Source organism: Bos taurus, chromosome 25, assembly GCF_002263795.3.
Source record: "Bos taurus isolate L1 Dominette 01449 registration number 42190680 breed Hereford chromosome 25, ARS-UCD2.0, whole genome shotgun sequence".
NCBI classification, from domain to species: Eukaryota; Metazoa; Chordata; class Mammalia; order Artiodactyla; family Bovidae; genus Bos; species Bos taurus.
Genome location: NC_037352.1, coordinates 19,500,541 through 19,523,114, shown reverse-complemented (window position 1 = coordinate 19,523,114; position 22,574 = coordinate 19,500,541). Strand labels below are relative to the sequence as shown.

The 22,574-nt window shown below is 40.8% G+C and overlaps 1 protein-coding gene across 1 annotated transcript in view; it reads right to left on the bottom strand.

Annotated features, from left to right (window-relative positions):
- ABCA16 (ATP binding cassette subfamily A member 16) overlaps positions 1 to 22,574 on the bottom strand; it is a 214,316-nt gene that overhangs the window by 100,721 nt on the left and 91,021 nt on the right. The window contains exon 13 of the mRNA XM_059881562.1: positions 2,968 to 3,122. Coding sequence (XP_059737545.1) covers positions 2,968 to 3,122 — 155 coding nt within the window. The remainder of the gene's footprint in view (positions 1 to 2,967; positions 3,123 to 22,574) is intronic.

The window sequence follows — 22,574 nt, the reverse complement described above, 5'->3', positions numbered from 1 at the left end:
ATGAAGCCAGTACTACTCTGATACCAAAACAGACAAAGGCAAATCAAAAAGAGGGTACTATAGGTGAACATCCCTCACAAACTTAGTTCTGAACAAAATATTATCAATCCAATTGAATTATATATTTAAAAAATCCACCACCAAGTGAAATTTATCCTATGAATGTAAGGCTGGCTCAATATTTGAAAATCAATCAATCCACCATGTGTAAAAATAGTCTAAAAGAAGAAAAACCACATACTCATTAATAGATGCAGGAAGAGACTCTGATCAAACAATAAAAACTCTCTGCAAAATCAAAATAGAAACAATTTCTTCAAGGTGATAAAGATTATATACGTAAAAAAAATTTTAATGAAGAAAGACCAAATTCTTTCCCTATGAGATCAGGAACAAGTCAAGAATGTCCATTCTCAATAATCACATTCATTATCATACTGTCCCTAACCAGTGAAACATGTTAAGAAAAAGAAATAAAGGGCATAGATTGGCACTCATAAAAGAAACCGTCCATATTCTCTGATGACCTGATTGTCTATGTATAAAACCAAGGAATCTACAAAACACTCCTAAACCTAACAAGTGAGCTTAGCAGGGTCAGAGGATAATAGGTCAACACACAAATATCAATCATTTTTCTATGTGCAATTAATAAACAACTAGAAATAAAAATTCCTTAAAGTTCCAAATCATGAAATGAAATACACACACACACATTTAAATAGGTACTGGATCTGTATGTGCTCAGTCACTATGTTGTGTTCTACTATTTGCAGACCCGTGGACTGTAGCCCAGCAGGCTACTCTGTCCATGAGATTTTCCAGGCGAGAATACTAGAGTGGGTTGCCATTTCCTTCTCCAATGGGATCTGTATAATGAAACCTAAAAATGGTGATAACATATATACACTATTATGCATAAAACAGATAGCTAGAGGGAAGCTGCTGTATTGCACATGCAGCTTAGCTTGGTGCTCTGTGATGACCTAGAAGGATGGGACAGGGAGGTGGAAGGGAGGCTCAGAGGGAAGGGATATGTATACATAGAGCTGATTCACTTCATTGTATAGCAGAAACTAAGGTAATATTGTAAAGCAATTATACTACGCTAGGAAAAATCAATGGAGAGGGCAATGGCAACCCACTTCAGTACTCCTGCCTGGAAAATCCCATGGACAGAGGAGCCTGGTAGGCTGCAGTCCATGGGGTCACTAAGAGTCAGATATGACTGAGCGTCTTCACTTTCACTTTTCACTTTCATGCACTGGAGAAGGAAATGGCAACCCACTCCAGTGTTCTTGCTTGGAGAATCCTAGGGATGGAGGAGCCTCGTGGGCTGTCGCCTATGGGGTTGCACAGAGTCGGACACGACTGAAGTGACTTAGCAGCAGCAGCAGGAAAAATCAAAGATCTAATTTAATGAAAAGAGATACTGTGTTTAAGTATTTGAAATCTCAGCATAATAACAATGTTAATTCTCTCCAAAGTGATATGTAGATTTAATGTAATATTGATAAGAATCACAGCAAATTTTTGTAGATATATAAAATATAATACAAAAGATTTTCAGGAAAGGCCAAACAGTTTAATAGATAAAATGCTTTTGGAGAAGAATATAGTTGGATGAATAGCACTATCTATATTGAGACTTTTTGTAAAGAGATATACACATAAGTCAATGGGACAGAAAAGAGTTCAGATATAAGCCAACAGAAGTATGACCACTTGACTTTTGACCAATGCACAAAAGGCAATTGAAAGATGAAAGAGTAGTATTTTCAAAAAATGCTGTTAGAACAATTAGTCATCTACATGCAAAAAATAATACAGATCTAAACTTTACATCTTATACAAAGAGTAACTCAAAATGGATCATAGATATGTGTAATATGTAAAATTACAAAAGTTTAGAAGAAAATATAAAATAAAATCATGTTTTGGGGTGAGGCACAGAGTTCCAGAAAAGACAGCAAGGGCAGGAACATTAAGAAAAACATGATAAATTTGATTTTAATATTTAAAATCTTATTTTCTGCCAAAGACATTGTCAAGAAAATGAAATGACTAGTTACAGTTTGGGAAAAACATTTGCAAAGAATATCCATCAAAGACATTTATCCAGAATATATAAAGAATTCTCAACAATTCAATAATAAGGAAACAACTCATATTTTTAAAAGAGGGTAGAAGGTCTGAACAAATATGTTATCAAAAAGACTGTAAAAATGCAACTAAGCACAGGAAAATGATCAGCATCATTAGCTATCCACGAAATGACAATTGAAACCACAATTAAACTACATGTCTATTAGAGTGGTTAATTTTTAAAAAGTATTAATATCAAATTCTGGCAATTATGTGGAGCAACTGAAATTCTCTTTGCTGGTTGGAGGGCAAAATGGCACTCTGGAGAGCAGTTTAGCAGTTTCTTATAAAGTTAAACACTTAAAATATGATGCAGTAATCCTATTCTGAGAGGAATAAAAGCTGCGTTTGTACATGAAACTCAGAACACATTTATTTATATTCATTATGCTTGGAAACAACCCAGTGTCCTTCAGTTGGTATACTGTGTTACCTCCAAACATGAAATATTACTAAGGAATTAAAAGAAACACACTGCTGATCACGCAACAGCATAGAAAAGATCCCAAAGGCACTATGCTCTGTGTAAGTAGATAATCTCTAAAGGTTACATACTATTTGATTCCATTTATATAATATTCTCAACGTGACAAAACAACAGTGATAAAGAATAGACCAGTAGATTTTCCCAGTAGTTATCGGCAGGCGGGGGGCGGGGGGAGTGTGAGAGGGATGACTACAAAGGAAGAGTGTGAGGGAGTGTTTTGGGGTGATGAAACGTCTTGTATCGTGATTGTGCTGATGGTTAAGTGAGTTAAAATTCACAGATCTGTATATTTAAAAAGGTAAATTTACTGTATAATTTTTAAAAATTTGACTCACCATAGAGTAGAAGAAAAGGTGTTCTGATAGTGTCAAGTCATTAAACAATAAGTCGCCCTGTGGGCAAAAGCCCAGATTTTCTCGAATTTCAGTTATATTCTTTGTGATGTCATATCCATCAATAAAAACCTCTCCTCTGGTAGGAGGGTAATGACCTACAAACAAGCCAAAGACATGACAGAACTGAACTTTGGTAAGAAAGCATAAGATGTTGCAAGTTAACATCTCAAATTCAGCCTATTTGTGAATTACTCAAAAGAATTAACACTGTCTCTTGTAAAAGAATAGTTACAGGAAAGTATCAATAGTTACACCTCAGTGGCAGGATTAGCTGTCTTAAATTTCTTTTTATTTTCATTTTTGCTTAAATATATTAATTTTCTACAATGGATTGGGTTATATTGGTAATAAAAACATTTAAATATTTGCTATATTTCAATGTATTTGCATTGCAATCAGTCAATTACTACATATGTGAACCATATTAGGTACTGTGTAGATGCTAAGGAAAACATAAGATCTGGAATATGTAACTTTTGTCCTGAAGAAATTTAAATATTAATAACAATCAGTTCAGGTCTTGTGGGAAATTATTTGATAATATGTAAAAAATGAAACTATAAAACCATTTAAAACACTTGAATCATTGATCCTATTGAAGAATATATTCTTTTTTATTGAGATATTGACATATAACATAGTAATTTCAAGTGTACAATGTGATTTGACATTTGTATATAGTGTGAAATGATGAAGAAAAAAACTAGAGTTAACTAGAGTTAACATCCAGCACCATACAGTTATAATCTTTTTCTTACTGTTAGAACTTAAAGGTTTACTCTCTTAGCAACCTTCAAATTTACAGTACAGTAACTGTAGTCATCATGTTATACATTACAATCCCATGACTTGTTCAGGTTATAACTGGAAGTTTGTACCTTTGACCCCTTTCATCTGTTCAGCCTAGTCCCCATCCCCTGTCTCTGAGAACTACCAATATGTTTTCTGTATTTATGAGTGGCTTAAGTTGTTTTATTTTTTTAGGATTCCACATAAAAGTGAGACTATGTAGCATTTGTCTTTATCTCATTTATTTTGCTTAGTATAATGCCCTTGAGGTCCATCCATGCTATCACAAATGGTCAGATTTGTTTCCTTTTTTATGTCTGAATAATATTTCACTGTACAATATACTACTTCATTCATTTATTTGCACTTTGAACACATTCCCAGGTGATGCTGGTGATGCTGCTGGTCAGAGGACCAGACAGTAAATTAGGGTAAAGGCTAACTTGCTTTGTAAAAGAGGCTGTGAAGAATTTTAAAGGCTTCCCAGGTGGCACTAGTGGTAAAGAATCTGCCTGCTAATGCAGGAGACACGAGAGACATGGGTTTGATGCCTGGCTCAGGAAGATCCCCTGGAGTAGGAAATGGCACACCACTCCAGCATTCTTGCCTGGAAAATTCTATGGGCAGAGGAGCCTGGTGCGCTATAGTCCATGGGGTCACAAAGAGTCAGACATGACTAAGCAATTGAGACATGAGACATAAAAAAAGCTTAAATAGGACAGAAATTTTGCATTCATATGATAATTCCAAGATGAATTATCCAAGTTGGTAGGAAGATCAACTCCACGTTTTCCTTATCTAATCATCCATCAAAGAATATGTAGGTTTTTCATCTATGTCTTGGCTATTGTAAATAATGCCACAACAAACGTTGATGTGGGGGTGTGCATCTTTCTGAGTTAGTGTTTTCATTTCCTTCAGACATATATGAGAATTGGAATGGCTGAGTGATATGGTTGTTCTATTTTTATTTTATGAGGATCCTCCATACTATTTTCCATAGTGGCTACAGCAATTTACATTTCCTGAAGGTTCCTTTTTCTCCACATCTCTGGCAATACTTGTTATTTCTTGTATTTTTAATAATAGCCATTCTAACAGATGTAATGGAGAAGGCAATGGCACCCCACTTCAGTACTCTTGCCTGGAAAATCCCATGGACAGGGGAGCCTGATGGGTTGCCGTCTATAGCGTTACACAGAGTCGGACACGAATGAAGCGACTTAGCAGCAGGAGCAACAGATGTAAAGTTATGTCATTGTGGTTTTGGTTTGCATTTCCCTGATGACGTGATGTTGAGCATATTTTCATGTACGTGTTGGCCATCTGTATGTCTTTATGAAAAAATGTCTCTTTAGATCCTCTGTCCATTTTTAATTGCTTTTTTTTGCTAATGAGTTATAGGAATTCTTCATATATTTTGGATATTAACTTTGTCAGAAATACATTTTGCAAATATTTTCATTTGGTAGGTTCCTTTTCACTTTACTATGCAAAAGTTTTTTAGTTTGACATAGATACACTTATTTTTTATTTTGTTGCCTTTGCTTTTGGACTCAAATAGAGAAATTATAGCCAAGACTAATGTCAAGGAACTTGCTGCCTCTTCTATCTTCTGGAGTTTTATGGTTTCAGGTCTTATGTTCATGTCTTAAATGATTTTGAGTTGATTTTAGTATATGATGTAAAATAGTGGTTTTTTCATTCTTTTGCATGTGGCTGTCCAGTTTTTCCAACACGATTTTTTTTTTTTTTTATTGGCTTTGTCTAGTTGACAAAGCCTCCAAAAATTGTGAGGGGCGCACTCCGTGTGCACTACCACCTGGCTGCCTCCAACACGATTTATTGAAGAGATTGTGCTTTCTTCTTAGTTTATTGTTGGCTCCTTTGTCATAAATAATTAGTTGGACATATAAACGTGGGCTTATTTATGGGCTCCCTATTCTGTTCCATTGATTTATGTGTCCATTTCTATGACAATACCATCCTGATTTGATGACTATATTTTTGTAGTATTGTTTGAAATCAGGAAGCTTGATGTCTCCAGCTTTGTTCTTTCTCAAGACTCTTTGGATATTTGCGATCTTTTGTGGTTCCATACAATTTTTAGGATTGTTTTGTTGCTGTTAAAAGTGTCACTGGAGTTTTGATAAAATTGCAGTTAACCTGTAGATTGCTTTCGTTAATATGGTCATTTTAATGGTATTAATTCTTCCAATCCATGAGCATGAAATATCTTTCATTTATTTGTGTGTTCTTCAATCTGTTTTAATCATGTCTCATACTTTTCATTGTACAGGTGTTCTAACTTCTTTGTTAAATGTATTCCAAAAGTATTTTATTCTTTTTGATGTAATTGTCTTTTTTCTACATTCCCCTTTCTGATAGTCTGTTATTAGTATATAGAAACAGAACAGATTTAAAAAAATTATTTATTTGACTGTGCCAGGTCTTCATTGCTGCATGCAAATTCTTAATTGCAGCATGTGGGCTCTAGTTCCCCAACCAGGGATCAAATCCAGGCTCCTTGCATTGGGAGTGTGGATCGTAGTCACGGGACCACCAGTAAAGTTCCAGAAAAGAATTTTATACATTGATTTTGTATCTTAAAACTTAACTAAATTTGTTTATCAGTACTAGTAGTTTTTTGAGATGTCTTTAGTGTTTTATATATATAACCATGTTGTCTGCAAATAGTGACAAATTTACGTTTTCTTTCATGATTTGGATGCTTTTAAATTTCTTTTTCTTGCCTAATTGCTGTAGGTAGCATTTCCAGTATTGTGCTGAATAAGAGTGGCAAAGTGGGTATCCTTGTCTTGTTCCTGACATTAAAAGAAAAACATTCAGCTTTTCACTTGTGATGATGATATGACGTGTAGGCTTGCAATATGTGGATTTTATTATGTTGAGGTCATTTCCCTCTTACCCACTTTGTTGAGTCTATATCATAAATGGATGCTCAATGATTTTTCTTCATCTATTTGGATGATTAAAAATATGTGCTCCAAAATGGAAAACTATATTAAAGATATCTAAATAAGGCTATTTAACTGAAGACTCAAAAAAAAAAAAAAAAAAAAAAGAAAAGAAAATGACTATGTTAATTACAGCATATTACCATATGGCTATTAAAAGGAACATTATATAACAATTAGAAATACCATGTCACTTTGGAAAGGACAAGAACATGGACTATAGAGTATTAGAGAATTTTAATGTGAAATTATGTTCTAAAAAGCAGAACACAAACTGTCATGTTACACAATCAGTTCAGTTCAGTCGCTCAGTCGTGTCTGACTCTTTATGACCCCATGGACTGCAGCACGCCAGGCTTCCTTGTCCATCACCAACTCCCAGAGCTTGCTCAAATTCATGTCCATCAAGTCAGTGATGCCATCTAACCACCTCATCCTCTGTCATCCCCTCTTCTCTCGCCTTCAATCTTTCCCAGCATCAGGGTCTTTTCCAATGAGTCAGTTCTTCGTATCAGGTGGCCAAAGTATTGGAATTTCAGCTTCAGCATCAATCCTTCCATTGAATATTCAGGACTGATTTCCTTTAAGATTGACTGGTTTGATTTCTTTGCAGTCCAAGGGACTCTCAAGAGTCTTCTCAAACATCACAGTTCAAAGCATCAGTTCTTCCACACTCAGTCTTTTTCATGGTCCAACTCTCACATCTATACATGACTACTGGAAAAATTATAGTCTGACTATACAAACCTTTGTTAGCAAAGTAATATCTCTGCTTTTTAAAATGTTGTCTAGGTTTGTTGTAGTTTTTCTTCCAAGGAGCAAGCGTCTTTAATTTCATGGTTGCAGTTACCATCTGCAGTGATTTTGGAGCCCAACAAAATAAAGTCTGTGACTGTTCCCATTGTTTCCCCATCTATTTGCCATGAAGTGATGGGACTTGATGCCATGATCTTGAAATGGGAGCGAGATCAAAGTCCACAATTATAGTAATAACCTTTTGCTTTCCCTTCTGTTAGTTTGTGTTAACAGCTGCTGCTCATCAACCACTGCTTCCACTTCTGTGATCTTGCCTGCCCTTTACCTCCATGGGAACTTGGACTACCTGGGGAGGAGAGGGATCTGAGCTATTTGAGAGGGAAATTTACCCTGTATAAAAGATACTCAGAACAAAGCCAGGGCACTCAGCTTCTGGAGGTGACTCCACTGAGCCTGCACCAGTGCTGAATAAACCTTGCTGCTCTGCATCTTTGAGTGCCGCTTGTCTCTTCCATCGCCACAGTTTCTATAACACTTTCTGGTGCATTGGCCGGGAAGCCAACAACTGAGTTGCCCCTTGCACTACCGTTGTCGGGGAACCGGAGAAAGCTGGGGCTGCTGCCTGGCGACAGATGAATAGATGCTGCCCAGGCCATTTGCCAGATCCCAACTCACTTGAAATGTGCCAGCCTCAGCCCATGCCACTTCCTGAACTGACTCAGGAGAGCAGAAGCGGGTTCCAGGACAGCACGTCAGACGAGTGAGTGTCCCGGGGATATCTGACAGAATCAGCACTCACCGTATGGTGGAAGGGGGGCCTGATCACCTCCCAGTGACAGGAGAGTCACTCAGAATAGGGTTTGTTCCCTTGGGTGGTCTGTCAATTCTGGTGTGTGTGGGAGAGTGACTGAGCTGAGAGCCAGCTCTCCACCATCTTCCAACTACGGAGCCTGAGTGGATCCTAACCTGTGTTTCCATGGAGATCTCATATGGCTCAGGACAGTGCCAGCCTCTGGGGGATTTAATCCCTCCCTGTGAGGCTGGTCCGGGTCTGGTGTTTATACTGACCTGCCAGTGCTAAGAGGTGCCTAAATCTCCGTGAGGGGAGCAGCCAGGTGGGCGAAAGTGAGTGTCTCCCTTTGTTTTCTTGTGCAACACTGCCTCAGGGTGGGAACTTTCACATAATGGGCAACCTGACTTCTAAACCCACTGTCTTAGAGTATATGGTGAAGAATTTTAAGAAAGGATTGTTGGGGCTTCCCTCGTAGCTCAGGTGGTAAAGAATCCACCTGCAATGCAGGAGACCCCTGTTCAATTTCTGGGTAGGGAAGATCCACTGGAGAAGGGATAGGCCACCCACTCCAGTATTCTTGGACTTCCCTTGTGGCTCAGCTGGTAAAGAATCCACCCGCAATATGGGAGACCTGGCTTCGATCCCTGGGTTGAGAAGATCTCCTGGAGAAGGGAAAGGCTACTCTCTCCAGTATTCTGGCCTGGAGAATTCCATAGACAGTATAGTCCATAGGATCACAGAGAGTTGAACATGATGGAGTGACCTTCACTTTCACTTTTCTCTGGGGATTATGGTGTAAAATTGAGTCCTGAAAAACTGCACACACTTTGTACCCTGGAGTGGCCCTCCTTTGGGGTTGTATGGCCCTCAGGAGGGACCTTAGATGTGCCCATAGTCTGAGCAGTGCATAGTCATAATGGGAGACCCTGGCCACCTGGACCAATTCCCATATATCAATCAATGTTCAGATATTGCCCAGTTAAGGCCCCTTTGGGTTCAATTCTATCCCACAGGTCAGAGACAGTGTAAGGTCCTAGTAGCTCAACCAAAGCAAAGGACCTTGCACAGAGAAGGAACCACCTATCCTCCAGGGTGAGGCTAAAGAAATGCCTCCAATGCCCCCACCTTAAATCCTCATGGCTCCCTTGCTGAAAGCAGCAGATCTGCATTTACCAGACAGTCCACTGCCTTCTGTTTCACCTCTTCCTCCTGATGCTCCTGAAGCTATTGTGTCCCCACGGCATGCCACCCCAAAACCAATGGGTAGATGCCTCCAGTCTACCTCAGCAGTGCTACAAATGTCCTTATGAGAGACTTAAGGGCTGCAGCGCTTTCCTGCTGATGGGCCCTACAAGAGGGAGGACCCATCTTTTAATACCAGCCTTTTTCCACGACTGATCTCCTTAAATGGAAACATCACACCCCCTTGTACTCTGAAAAGCCCCAAGTGATGGTTGATCTCTTAGAATCCATCTTCCAGACGCACTGCCCAACCTGTGTAGACTGCCAGCAGTTTCTCCTCACCCTATTCAATACAGAGAGCACCAATGAGTCAGAAAGTGGCTCCAGGCCAATGCCCCAGGGGGTCAATTAGACAGGGACAACTGGGCTCAGGAGAACTTCCTGAAGGAAGAGCCTCACTGGTACCCCAACACTGAGAGGGTAAGAAACCAGCTGGAGAGGTATTGACAGGCCCTCCTACAGGGGGTAAAAGCTGGGGCTAAGAAGCCTACTAACATGGCTAAGATCACTGAGGTGCTGCAAAAGCCAGATGAAAGCCCAGTCACTTTCTACGAAAGGCTGTGTGAGGCCTTTTGGGTCTTCACCCCTTTGTTCCTGAAGCCCCTGAAAATCAGTGGATGATAAATGCAGTCTTTGTGGGACAGGCTCAATCAGACATCAGAAAAAAATTACAGAGTTAGAAGGGTTTGCAGGTAAAAATGCCACAGAACTGCTAGAAATAGCCATCAAAGTCTTTGTCAATTGTGAACAAACAGCATGCTGAGAAGCAGAAAAGAAGATGAAGCTAGAAGCCACACTCTTGGCAGGTGCCCTGTCAAAGCCTGCACCCCCTGGCAGAACCGCCCCATAAGGCAAGAGATCCAGATCCGAAAAAGAGAGTTCCCCTCAGCCGAGATCAGTGTGCCTATTCCAAGGAAAAGGGACACTGGAAAAATAAGTGCCCCAGTTGCCCTGAAAAGAAAACCAAAGCTGCCGGCCCCTCCAAACCAATATATCAACCTGAGCCACCCAGCACTAATCTGACTGGGCTAGCTGGAGCAGAATCCAAGTACGGAGGACTGGGCTGTCTTCAACTGGGCCCCCAAGAGCCCATGATCAGAATTAAAGTAGGGGGCCATCCAATGGACTTTATGGTGGATACAGGCACTGAGCATTCAATGGTCACCCATTCAATGGTCCCTTCCTGGGAAAAGAAACTACCTTCATTGCGGCCACAGGTGTCCAGACCCACGGGCCGTTTTGCAGTCCTTGACAATGTCAACTGGGCGACCTGCCCAACTGCCCTGTTCCCTTGATAGGAAGAGACCTGCTTGCTAAGATGGGGGCCCAGATTTCCTTTTCTGTTGACAGGTCAACTCAGCTAAAGCTAGCAGGACTGCCCTCCTCCTTGATTATGATTCTCGCTGTAAGGAGAGAAGAAGAACGGCACCTGTATTCTTCCCCCCAGGAAAAAGGACCATTCCTCCTGAATTAGAGACTGAGTACCCACTAGTTTGGGCCAAGAAAAATCCTCTAGGTCTGGCAAAACACTATGCTCCCATCCTGATTTATCGGAAACTGGGAGCTCAGCCTGTAAAACTGTGACAGTATCCAACACCCTGGGAGGCCTGATTGGGAATCCAGGCTCATTGAGACAGACTACACCAACACGGATTTCAGATGAAATTCCAGTCACCCTGGAACACCCCATTACTACCCGTGAAGAAGATAGGGATGCATGACTACCATCTGGTTCAGGACTTAAGAGCTGTAAACAAGGCAACAACTAGTCTGCACCTGGCAGTGTCTAATCCGTACACTCTGCTAGGACTGATCCCTTCCACAGCCGAATGGTTTACTTGCTTGGACTTAAAAGACGTCTTCTTCTGCCTCTGAGTTGCACCTGTCAGCCAACCACTATTTGCCTTTGAATGGGGAAAAACCACACACAGGAAACAAGGAACAGCTCACTTGGACAAGGCTTCCTCAGGGGCTCAAGAACTCCCCTACTCTCTTCAGTGGAGCTTTGGCTGCCAACTTGGATAAATTACACTGTGTCCTGCTGCAATATGTCAATGGCCTTCTGCTGGCCAGCACAACACAGGCTTGATGCTTAGAAGGAACAAAGGGCCCCCTCTCCTTGTTCATGGAAGCTGGGTACCAGGTATCAAATAAAAAGGCACAAATCTGTAAAAGAAGAGTCAAATATCCAGGTTTCAACATCATGTGGGGCCGGCGAAGCTCAAAACTGAAAGGAAAGAAGCAGTTTGTGCCATCCCTACCCCTACCACTCGCCAGAAGGTCCGCAAGTTCCTGGGAGCAGCAGGATTCTGCAGGATATGGATTCCTGGATTTTCAGACCTGGCTAGGTGCCTATATTAGGCTCTGAAAGGGGAGGAAAAGGCTTCCCTTAAAAGGGGGCCAAGCCAAGAGGAGGCATATCAAACAGTTAAGGCAAAAATCTCCGAGGTCCCAGCCCTAAAGCTTCCTAATGTAACCAGAGAGTTCAGTCTCTGTTCATGACAAGAACAAAATGGCCTTGGGAATCTTGACCCAGGAATTCGGACCTTGGCAAAGGCTGGTGGCCTACTTGTCTAAACAGATCAATTTGGTTGTGGCCGGGCCACCCTGCCTCCAAGCATTCGCAGCCACTACCTTGCTAGTAAGGGAGGTTGACAGATTAACACTGGGGCAAAACCTAAATGTTAAGGTCCCACACTCAGTTGTAATCCTGATGGACATAGCTGAGGCCACCATTGGCTCATGCATGCACAGATGACTCAATATCAAGGGTTACTACGTGAAAATTCACGGGTAAAACTGGAAGTTGTATGGACTCTAAACACAGCTACCTTCTTACCAGATGAAACAGGGCCCTAGGACCATGACTGCTTGGAAATACTAGATGAAGCATTTTTTACTAGACCAGATCTGACTGACAAGCCACTCAACAACACAGACCTGGTCCTATATACTGATGGTAGCAGCTTCATGGAAAATGGGAAGAGGATGGCTGGGTATGATGAGGTGTCTGATTCTGAAGTGGGAGAAGCAGAGGTGCTTCCTCAAGGACGGTTAGTGCAGAGAGTGGAGTTATGGGCATTAATCAGGGCACTGGAACTCAGCCAGGACCAGTGAGTCAACATCTATACTGATTTGTGGTATGCTTTTGTTACTCTACATGTCCACGGAGCCTTACACAAGGAAAGAGGACTCCTTACAGCAGAAGGAAAAGGCATTAAAAACCAAACCCAAAATCCTGAAACTTCTGGAAGTAGTATGGGAACCAAAAGAAGTGGCAGTTGTCCACTGCAAAGGCCACCAGAAGGGAGGTGACCCGGTGGCCAAAGGGAACTGCCACATTGATGCAGCCACCAAGGAGGCTTCCTGGGGACAGCTGCCAGACAAACCGAAAGTCCTGCTAGCCCTGAAGATACGCATTGCCCCTAGGTACTCTCCTGAGGAGGAAAAATGGATAAAAAAGGAACGGGGAACCAAGGCCAAGACGGAATGGTGGGTCACACAGGACCACAAAGTCTATGTTCCAGAACAGCTAGCCTACAAGCTGGTCCACCAGCAACATAAACTGACTCATATGGGCAAGACCACCTTAGAGACTTTGCAAGGTGGGTACTATCTCATTGCTGCCTCCCCACACTCTGTTCTTCTGTCTCCCAGCAGTGTGTAACCTGTTTACAAAGTAATGCCTGCCAGAGGCCTAGTAGGCCAGCAGGGACACAACATTGTGGACTACCCCCCTTTGAGGGTATGGAAGTAGATTTCACTGAAATCACCCCAAGTCGAGGATTTAGATACTTTTTAGTTTTTATCTGCACCTTTTCAGGCTGGGTGGGAAAGCCTTTCCTACCCGAACTGAAAAAGCAAGAGAAGTATCCAAGGCATTCCTGAAAGACATTGTCCTCAGGTATGGAATGTCTCTGACCACAGGGTCGGACAATGGACTGGCATTTGTAGCTGAGACAGTATAACAGGTGGCAAAGGCTTTGAAAATCCAGTGGAAATTGCATACTGCCTGCCGTCCCCAGAGCTCAGGGAAAGTGGAAAGCATGAATGAACTCTCAAGCAAACCCTAGAAAAACTGCCAGGAGACCAGCTTACATGTTGACATGTTGACCAGCTTACAGTAGACATGTTACCTGTGGCCCTCTTAAAGGTGAAGTGTTCAGCCCGGGCAGGGATAGGGTTTTCACCATTTGAAATTCTGTATGGACAACCACTCTCTCTAGTCAACTTAAGGGGGTACACCAGAGAGCTGGGGAACTTGGACTTACATAGGCAGCTACAAGGATTAGGACACCCAATCTCTCAAATACATGAATGGACAGTTGATAGAATACCCATATCCTTAGGCATAACAGTACATCCCACCAACCAGGGAATCAAGAATGGGTAAAGGATTGGAAAAAAGAGCCTTTAAAACCCATGTGGAAAGGGCCCTATTCTGTAATCTTAACTACTCCCACTGCTCTCAGGGTGGCAGGAATAGGCAACTTGGATCCATTACTCCAGAGTCAAACCTGCAAGTTTGTCTGATAGCTGATAGAAGTGGGAAATGACCCTCAGTCCAGAGCAATCCCTGTGCCTGACCTTGCAAAGAAGGAAACCACCATCCCGAAGCCCTGCTCTGGCCACATCAGAAGCTGGTCAGTCAACACGAGGCTGAAGCTTGAGGAACCAACAGGATGGACAAAAGGCCATATTGGTTATTAATTGGACTGGGACTCCCCCTATTCATCTTATTCAGAATTGGGCTTTACTCTGTTTTTCCCCAAGAGTGGACCTGTATCCTAAAACTTTCCCTCTGCTTTGCCTACTTCTTCATAGTTCTTGTTTTTTGGAATCTCCTACTGCGATCAGCTTGAATATGAAAACAGCATATTTTTGCCTTATAGTTCTGTTAAGTTGTAAAATCCCCTCCTCATCTGAGAGTCAGGATGATTGTTCTGAATGTATGGAATCTTTCTACCAATAAAGGAAATGGGTCCAAGGATTCACTTACTCTATATACCAACTGGCCGCATGTTATAGTTCAGCTTCCCTATGCACTCAGTTCAGTTCAGTTCAGTTCAGTCGCTCAGTCGTGTCTGACTTTTTGCGACCCCATGAATTGTAGCACGCCAGGCCTCCCTGTCCATGGGAAGGAAAAATTACTGAAAGGGAAAAATTAGAGCTCTCAGAGTGAATGGCCTCTTTGGAGGATGGTTCTCTTGGCTAGGTTGGTTTAAAAAAATGATTGGGATGGTCGTAGTCATACTCGCTGGATGTCTGCTTATTCCCTGCTTCACACCCCTCCTAATCAGGGTTGTAACAGGTTTCATAGAGACAGTTGTCGAACAGAGGATGGCCACCCAGTTGCTGCTTTTCAAGGGATACCAGCAAGTGCCAGAAGATGATGCTCTCTGATGGCTGCAGATGCACCCTAAACATCAAGAGATGGGGATGAGATGGGAGCTAGATAAAGCCCCTAATTAAAGTAACAACCTTTTGCTTTCCCATCCATTATTTTGTGTTAACAGCTTGCTTGTTATATCCATGGGAACTTGGACTACCTGGGGAGGGGCGGATCTGAGCTGTTTGAGTGGGAAGCTTATGGTGTATAAAAGATACACAGAACAAAGCCTGGGTGCTCAGCCTTTGGAGGTGACTCCACAGAGCTGGCACCGGTGCTGAAAAACCCCTGCTGTTCTGCATCTTTGAGTGCCACTTGTCTCTTTCCTTCACCATGGTTTCTATAACAACCTTAGTTATTTGAATGCTGAGTTTTAAGCCAGTTTTTTCACTCTCCTCTTTCACCTTCATCAAGCAGCTCCTTAATTCCTCTTCTCTTTCTGCTATAAGGGTGGTGTCATCTGCATATCTGAGGTTATTGACATTTCTCCTGGAAATCTTGATTCCAGCTTGTGCTTCATCCAGCCCAGGATTTCTCATGATGTACTCTACATATAAGCTAAATAAGTAGGGTGTCAATATACAGCCATGACGTACTCCTTTCCCAATTTGGAACCAGTTGGTTGTTCCATGTCCTGTTCAAACTGTTGCTTCTTGACCTGGATACAGGTTTCTCAGGAGGCAGGTAAGGTGGTCTGGTAGTCCCATCTCTTTAAGAATTTTCCACAGTTTGTTGTGGAATGTCAATGGCTTTAGTGTTCTCAATGAAGCAGAAGCAGATGTTTTACTGGAATTCTCTTGCTTTTTATATGATCCAGTAGATGTTGGCAATTTGATTTCTGGTTCCTCTGCCTTTTCTAAATCCAGCTTGAACATATGGAAGTTCACAGTTCATGTACTATTGAAGCCTGGCTTGGAGAATTTTGAGCATTACTTTGCTAGCGTGTTAGATGAGTGCAGTTGTGTGATAGTTTGAACATTCTTGTGGCTTCCCTAGTGGCTCAGATGGTAAAGTGTCTGCCTGCAATGCGGGAGACCTGGGTTCGACCCCTGGGTCATGAAGATCCCCTGGAGAAGGAAATGGCAACCCATTCCAGTACTCTTGCCTAGAAAATCCCATGGATGGAGGAGCCTGGTAAGCTATAGTCCATTGGGTCGCAAAGAGTCGGACACGACTGAGCGACTTCACTTCTTTCACTTTCTTTACTTTGAACATTCTTTGGCATTGCCTTTCTTTGGGACTGGAACGAAAACTGACCTTTTCCAGTCCTGTGGGCACTGCTGAGTTTTCCAAATTTGCTGGCATATTGAGTGCATCACTTTAACAGCATCATCATTTTAAAAAATAGTCAAAGTAAGTGAATAGACATTTCTTCAAAGAAGATATGTAAATGGACAATAGGTATATGAAAAGATGCTCAGCATCACTAATCATTAGGGAATTGTAAATCAAAACCACAATATGATAGCATCTCACATCTGTTAGGATGGCCATTGTTGAAACAAAGTATAGCAAGTGTTGGGGAGGATGTGGAGTAATTTGAACCACTGTACACTATTGGTGAAAATGTAAAATGGTGTAGCCACTGTGGAAAATAATATGAAAATTCCTCAAAGATTTAAAAATAGAAATACCATATGATCCAGGAGTCTCACTTCTATTTATCAAAAAGCACTAAGATTAGAATATTGAAGAGATTCTTAGATTAGATATTTCACTGTTATATTCATTGCAGTATTATGTATAATAGCCAAGATTCAGAACCTAAATATCCACCTACAGATGAGTTGATAAAGAAAATGTGGTATATACACACAATAGAATATTATCCAGCCTTTAAAAAAGGATAGGTGGAATGATGTCCGCATCATAGTGACATAAGATATCTCTCATTTTTATCTTCCTACTCAACAATAGGGCTTGCCAGGTGGTGCAGTGGTAGAGTCCACTTGCTAGTGGAGGAGACACAAGAGACACAGGTTTGATCCCTGAGTTGGGAAGATCCCTTGGAGTAGGAAAGGGCAACTCACTCCTATATTGTTTCCTGGAAAATCCCATGGACAGAGGAGCCTGGTGGGCTACAGTCCATGGCATCACAAACAGTCAGACACAACTGAGGACACACATACTCCACAATAACAAAATTGGCATTTATCCATGAACAAAAGTCCATCTGTGGACTCAAAGACTTAGAGAATGAACTTAACAGTTGCCTGTACACACTGCTATATTTAAAGTGGATAACCAACAAGGACCTACCCTATGGCACATGGAACTCTGCTCAACATGATATGGTAGCCTGGTTGGGAGGTGAGTTTGGGATGAGTGAAAATGTGTATGTGTGGCTGAGTCCCTTCACAGTTCACCTGAAACTATCACAACACTGTTCATTGGTTATACCCCAATACAAAGTAAAAACTTTAAAATATGGGGAAAAAACATGCCTCTGTGGAAGCTACGGCATCCAGCACCATGTGCCAAGGGATATGGGAGGAGTCATGCCCACCTGGATATCAGGTAAAAGGCAGTCAGATTTGAGTCAGTATTGAGTTAGATCTCAATACTGGTGGTGAAAACTCCTTCAACCCCTATTGGCTGGCATCTGGTAGCATCTAGAAAACCCTGACTTAGGCAGTCACCCACAGAAGAGAGAGCCTTTATGAAAGCTTAAGTTTCCAAAGGAGAAGTTCCAGTACTCCAGTTGAGCAGAAAACAAGTCTGGAGACATTAAGAGTGGGTACAGGGAACAGCTGTTTGCCAGCAACACCCTTTCCCCAAGGCGGCAGGGACAAGGGAGACCTTGTAAATTCTCCTATAGGAAAGAGGGGGAGATGTCAAAGGATACAAACTTCAAGTCAGAAGGTGAATAAATTGTGGGGATCTAATGCACAGAATTGTAATATGGTTAACAATACTGTATTACATCCTTGAAAGCTGCTTTACAGTAGATCTTAAATGTTTCCAGCTCATAAAAGGTAATTATAACATGTGATAGAGGTGTTAGCTAATGCTACAATGGTAATGATTTTACAATATAAAAGTATATCAAATCAACATGTTGTATACCTTAAACTTACACAATGTTATATGTCAGGTATATCCCAATAAACCCAGAAAAAAAGAATGTGTTCCTTTTAGCAAAATTGTATTTGTATGAGAAAACAGAAACTTTAAGGGATTCACTAAATTAACGTCAATGTCTCAAAGAAAATCTAGAAATAAATCAAGTCTTTAGAATTGAAAAAATAAATTGGTCATAGATGTATGGGTTTATTTCTGGTCTCTCAATTTTATGTCATTGGTCTATTTGTTTATCCTTTGGCCAGCAACACATTGTTTTGACTTTTGTGATTAATGTAGCTTCAGAGTTTTATAGTCTGGAATTTTGACATCAAGTTGATTCTTATTTTTAAAGATTTTTTTGGTGACCTTTGTAATTCCATATAAATTGTAGGATCAGTTTTTCCAATTCTGCAAAAAAGGCAGTTGGAATTTTTATAAAGACTTGTTGAATTGTTAGATTGCTTTTGGTAATATTGACAACTTTAAATGTTCTGATCCATGAACATATGAAATATTTCCATTAACTTAGGTCTTAACTTTTTTTCTTTCAGTAACATTTTGAGGTGCAGAGTAGTGTTGGAGAAGACTCTTGAGAGTCCCTTGGACTGCAAAGAGATCAAACCAGTCAATCCACAAGGAAATCAATCTTGTATATTTATTGGAAGGACTGATGCTGAAGCTGAAGCTTCAATAATTTGGCCACCTGATGCAAACTGACTCATTGGAAAAGACCCTAACGCTGGAAAAGATTGAAGGCAGGAGGAGAAGGGGACAATAGAGGATGATATGGTTGGGTGGCATCACCGACTCAATGGACATGAATTTGAGCAAGCTCTGGGAGTTGGTGATGGACAGGGAAGCCTGGCATGTGGCAGTCCACGGGGTTGCAAAGAGTCGGACATGACTGAGCGACTGAACTGAACTGAACTGATTGTTTTGTCATTTGTGTGTACAAGTCTTTCATTTTCTTGGTTAAATTTATTACTATGTATTCTATCCTTTTGGATGCTATATTTTCCGTTTCAAATTGTTCACTTATGGTATATAGAAATAGTTTTTTGTGTTAATCTTATAAGCTGTAACTTTACAAAATTCATTTATTAGCTCTAGTAGACTTTCGTGGATTCTTTGGGCTTTCCATATACAGTATCATGCTATCTGTGAATAGGGATAATTTAGTTTAATTTTCCAATTTGGATAGCTTTTCTCTTTTTCTTGCCTAATTGCTTAGAAATTTCCATACAATGCTGAGTAGTAGTGGTGACAGAAGATATCCTTGCTTTGTTTGTAATATTAAGAGGAAAGCTGATTTCAGACTTTCACCATTGTGTATAACTTTAGTTGTGTTTTTTAATAGATATTATGTCGAGGAAATTCCTTCTATTCCATTTTCTGAATGTTTTGTTTTGTTTTTGACAAGAAATTTTGTTGATTTTATCAAATGTTTTTTCTTGCATACTTAAGATGGTCATGTAGGTTTTGTTGTATTATTAACATACAGTAGTGATTGCACTGACTGACTTTCTTATGTTGAAACATTGCTGCATTCTTGGGAAAAATCCACTTGATCATGGTTTATATCCTTTTAATGTGCTCTTGTATATTGTTGATGATTTTTAAAAAACTATATTCAGAAGGAATATTTATCTGTACTTTCTTTTCCTGTGATGTCTTTATCTGGCTTTGACTGGAGGGTAATTGGCCTCATAGAGCAGAAGTGGTGGCCAAATAGAATAGAAAGTGTTCCTCTTCTATTATTCTTGGAAGTTTGAGAAAGCTTGATATTAATTCTTTAAATGTTTGGTAGAATTCAACAGTGCAGTAATTGAATTGGATTTTTCTTTGCTGGGAGGTGTTGTAGGTGAAATTGTATCCCTACAAATTCATCTGTTAAAGTCTTAACCCCTAGCACCTCAGAATGAGTATTTCAATATAGGGCCTTTAAAGAGGTAGTTAAGATAAAATGAAGTTATATCGGTGGGCTCTAATCCAATATGACTGGTATCCTTATAATAAGAATTAGGACACAGCTGTGAACAAAAGGAAGACCATGTGAAGACACAGGAGAAGATGGCCTTCTATAAGCCAAGGAAAAAGCCTCAGAAAAAAGAAAAAGAAAAAGAAATCAAACCTGTTAATACCTTAAACTTGGACTTCCAGCCTCTAGAACTGTGGGGAAAAATAAATTTCTGTTTTTTAATTCACCCCATCTGTGATATTTTTTTATGGTAGCCCTAGTAAATAAATACAGAAGGCTTTTTATTACTGACTCAAATGCTTTACTTGTTATAGTTTTGTTCCATTTTCTATTTCTTCATGAATCTGTTTAGGTAATTCATATGTTTCTAGGAATTTGTCCATTTTATTTTGATTATTTAACCTGTTAGCATATGATTGTTCACAGTGTTCTCTCATAAGTCCTTTTCATTTCTTTAGGTTAGAAGTACACAGCACTTGGATCACAGCCTTCTTGTGGTGAAGGGGTTTGTGTAGCTCAATGAAGCTATGAGTCATGCCATGCAGGGCTACCCATGACAGACAGGTCATAGTGAAGAGTTCTGACAAAATGTGGTCAACTGGGGGAGGAAATGGTAACCCACTCCAGTATTCTTGCTGGGAGAACCCCAAGAACAGTGTAAAATGGCAAAAAGATATGACACTGGAAGATGATCCCCCTCTCCCCCTCTCCCCAGGTTGGAAGGTGTCCAGTATGCTCCCAGGGAAGGGCAGAGGGCAATTACTAATAGCTCCAGAGAGAATGAAGTGGATATGCCAAAGCAGAAATGATGCTAAGTTGTAGATGTGTCTGGTGGTGAAAGAAAAGTCTGATCCTGTGAAGAACAGTATTGCACAGGAAACTGGAATATTAGGTCCATGAATCAAAGTAAATTGGACAAGGTTAAGCAGGAGATGGCAAGAGTAAACATCCACATCTCCGGAATCAGTGAACTAAAATGGACGGGAATGGGCAAATTTAATTCAGATGACTATTTTATCTACTACATTGCACTCAACATTCAGAAAACTAAGATCATGGCATCTGGTCCCATCACTTCATGGGAAATAGATGGGGAAACAGTGGAAACAGTGTCAGACTTTATTTTGGGGGGCTCCAAAATCACTGCAGATGGTGACTGCAGCCATGAAATTAAAAGACGCTTACTCCTCGGAAGGAAAGTTATGACCAATCTAGGTAGCATATTAAAAAGCAGAGATATTACTTTGCTAACAAAGGTCCATCTAGTCAAGGCTATGGTTTTTCCAGTGGTCATGTATGGATGTGTGAGTTGGACTGTGGAGAAGGCTGAGTGCCAAAGAATTGATGCTTTTGAACTGTGGTGTTGGAGAAGACTCTTGAGAGTCCCTTGGACTGCAGGGAGATCCAACCAGTCTATCCTAAAGGAGACCAGTCCTCAGTGTTCATTGGAAGGACTGATGCTGAGACTGAAACTCCAATACCTCATGCGAAGAGTTGACTCATTGGAAAAGACCCTGATGCTGGGAAGGATTGAGGGCAGGAGGAGAAGGGGACGACAGAGGATGAGATGGCTGGATGGAATCACCGACTTGATGCACATGAGTTTGGGTGAACTCTGGGAGTTGGTGATGGACAGGGAGGCCTGGCATGCTGTGATTCATGGGGTCGCAAAGAGTCGGACACAACTGAGCGGCTGAACTGAACTGAACAGTGTGCAAGAATCGCTTAGAAGAAATGGAGTAGCCCTCATAGTCAACAAAAGTGTTCAAAATACAATACCTGGGTGCAACCTTTAAAATGACAGAATGATCTTGGATTGTTCTAAGGCAAACTATTCAACATCACAGTACTCGAAGTCTATGCCCAAAACACTGATGCAGAAAAAGCTGATGTTGACCTGTTCTGTGAAGACCTACAACACCTTCTAGAACAAAAAGATGTTCTTCTCATCATAGGGGATTGGAATGCAAAAGCGGAAGTCAAGAGATACCCGGTATATAATAGACAAGTTTGGCTTTGTAGTACAAAATGAAGCAGAGCAAAGGCTAACAGTTTTGTCAAAAGAACACACTGGTCATAGCAAACACCCTCTTCCAGGAATCCAAGAGACAATTGTACACATGGACATCACGAGATGGTCAATACCAAAATCAGATTGATTACGTTCTCTGCAGTGGAAGTAAGAAATACTCTATACCATCAGCAACAAGACCTGGAGCTGACTGTGGCTCAGATCATGAGTTCCTTATTGCAAAATTCAGGGCTTAAATTGAAGAAATCAAGAAGATAATTAGGCCTAAATTAAACCCCCACATACAGTGTAGATGATGAATAGATTGAAGGGATTAGACCTGGTAGACAGAGTGCCTAAAGAACTGTGGATGGAGGTTAGTAACATTGTACAGGAGACAGTGACCAAAACCATCCCAAAGAAAAGGAAATGCAAGACTCACGTGAAGCTGGTTGTCTGAAGAGGCTTTACTTTTCTTTTTTTTTTTTTTTGGGGGGGGGGGCATTTATTTATTTATTTATTTGCATTTAGCACAATATCATGTTTTA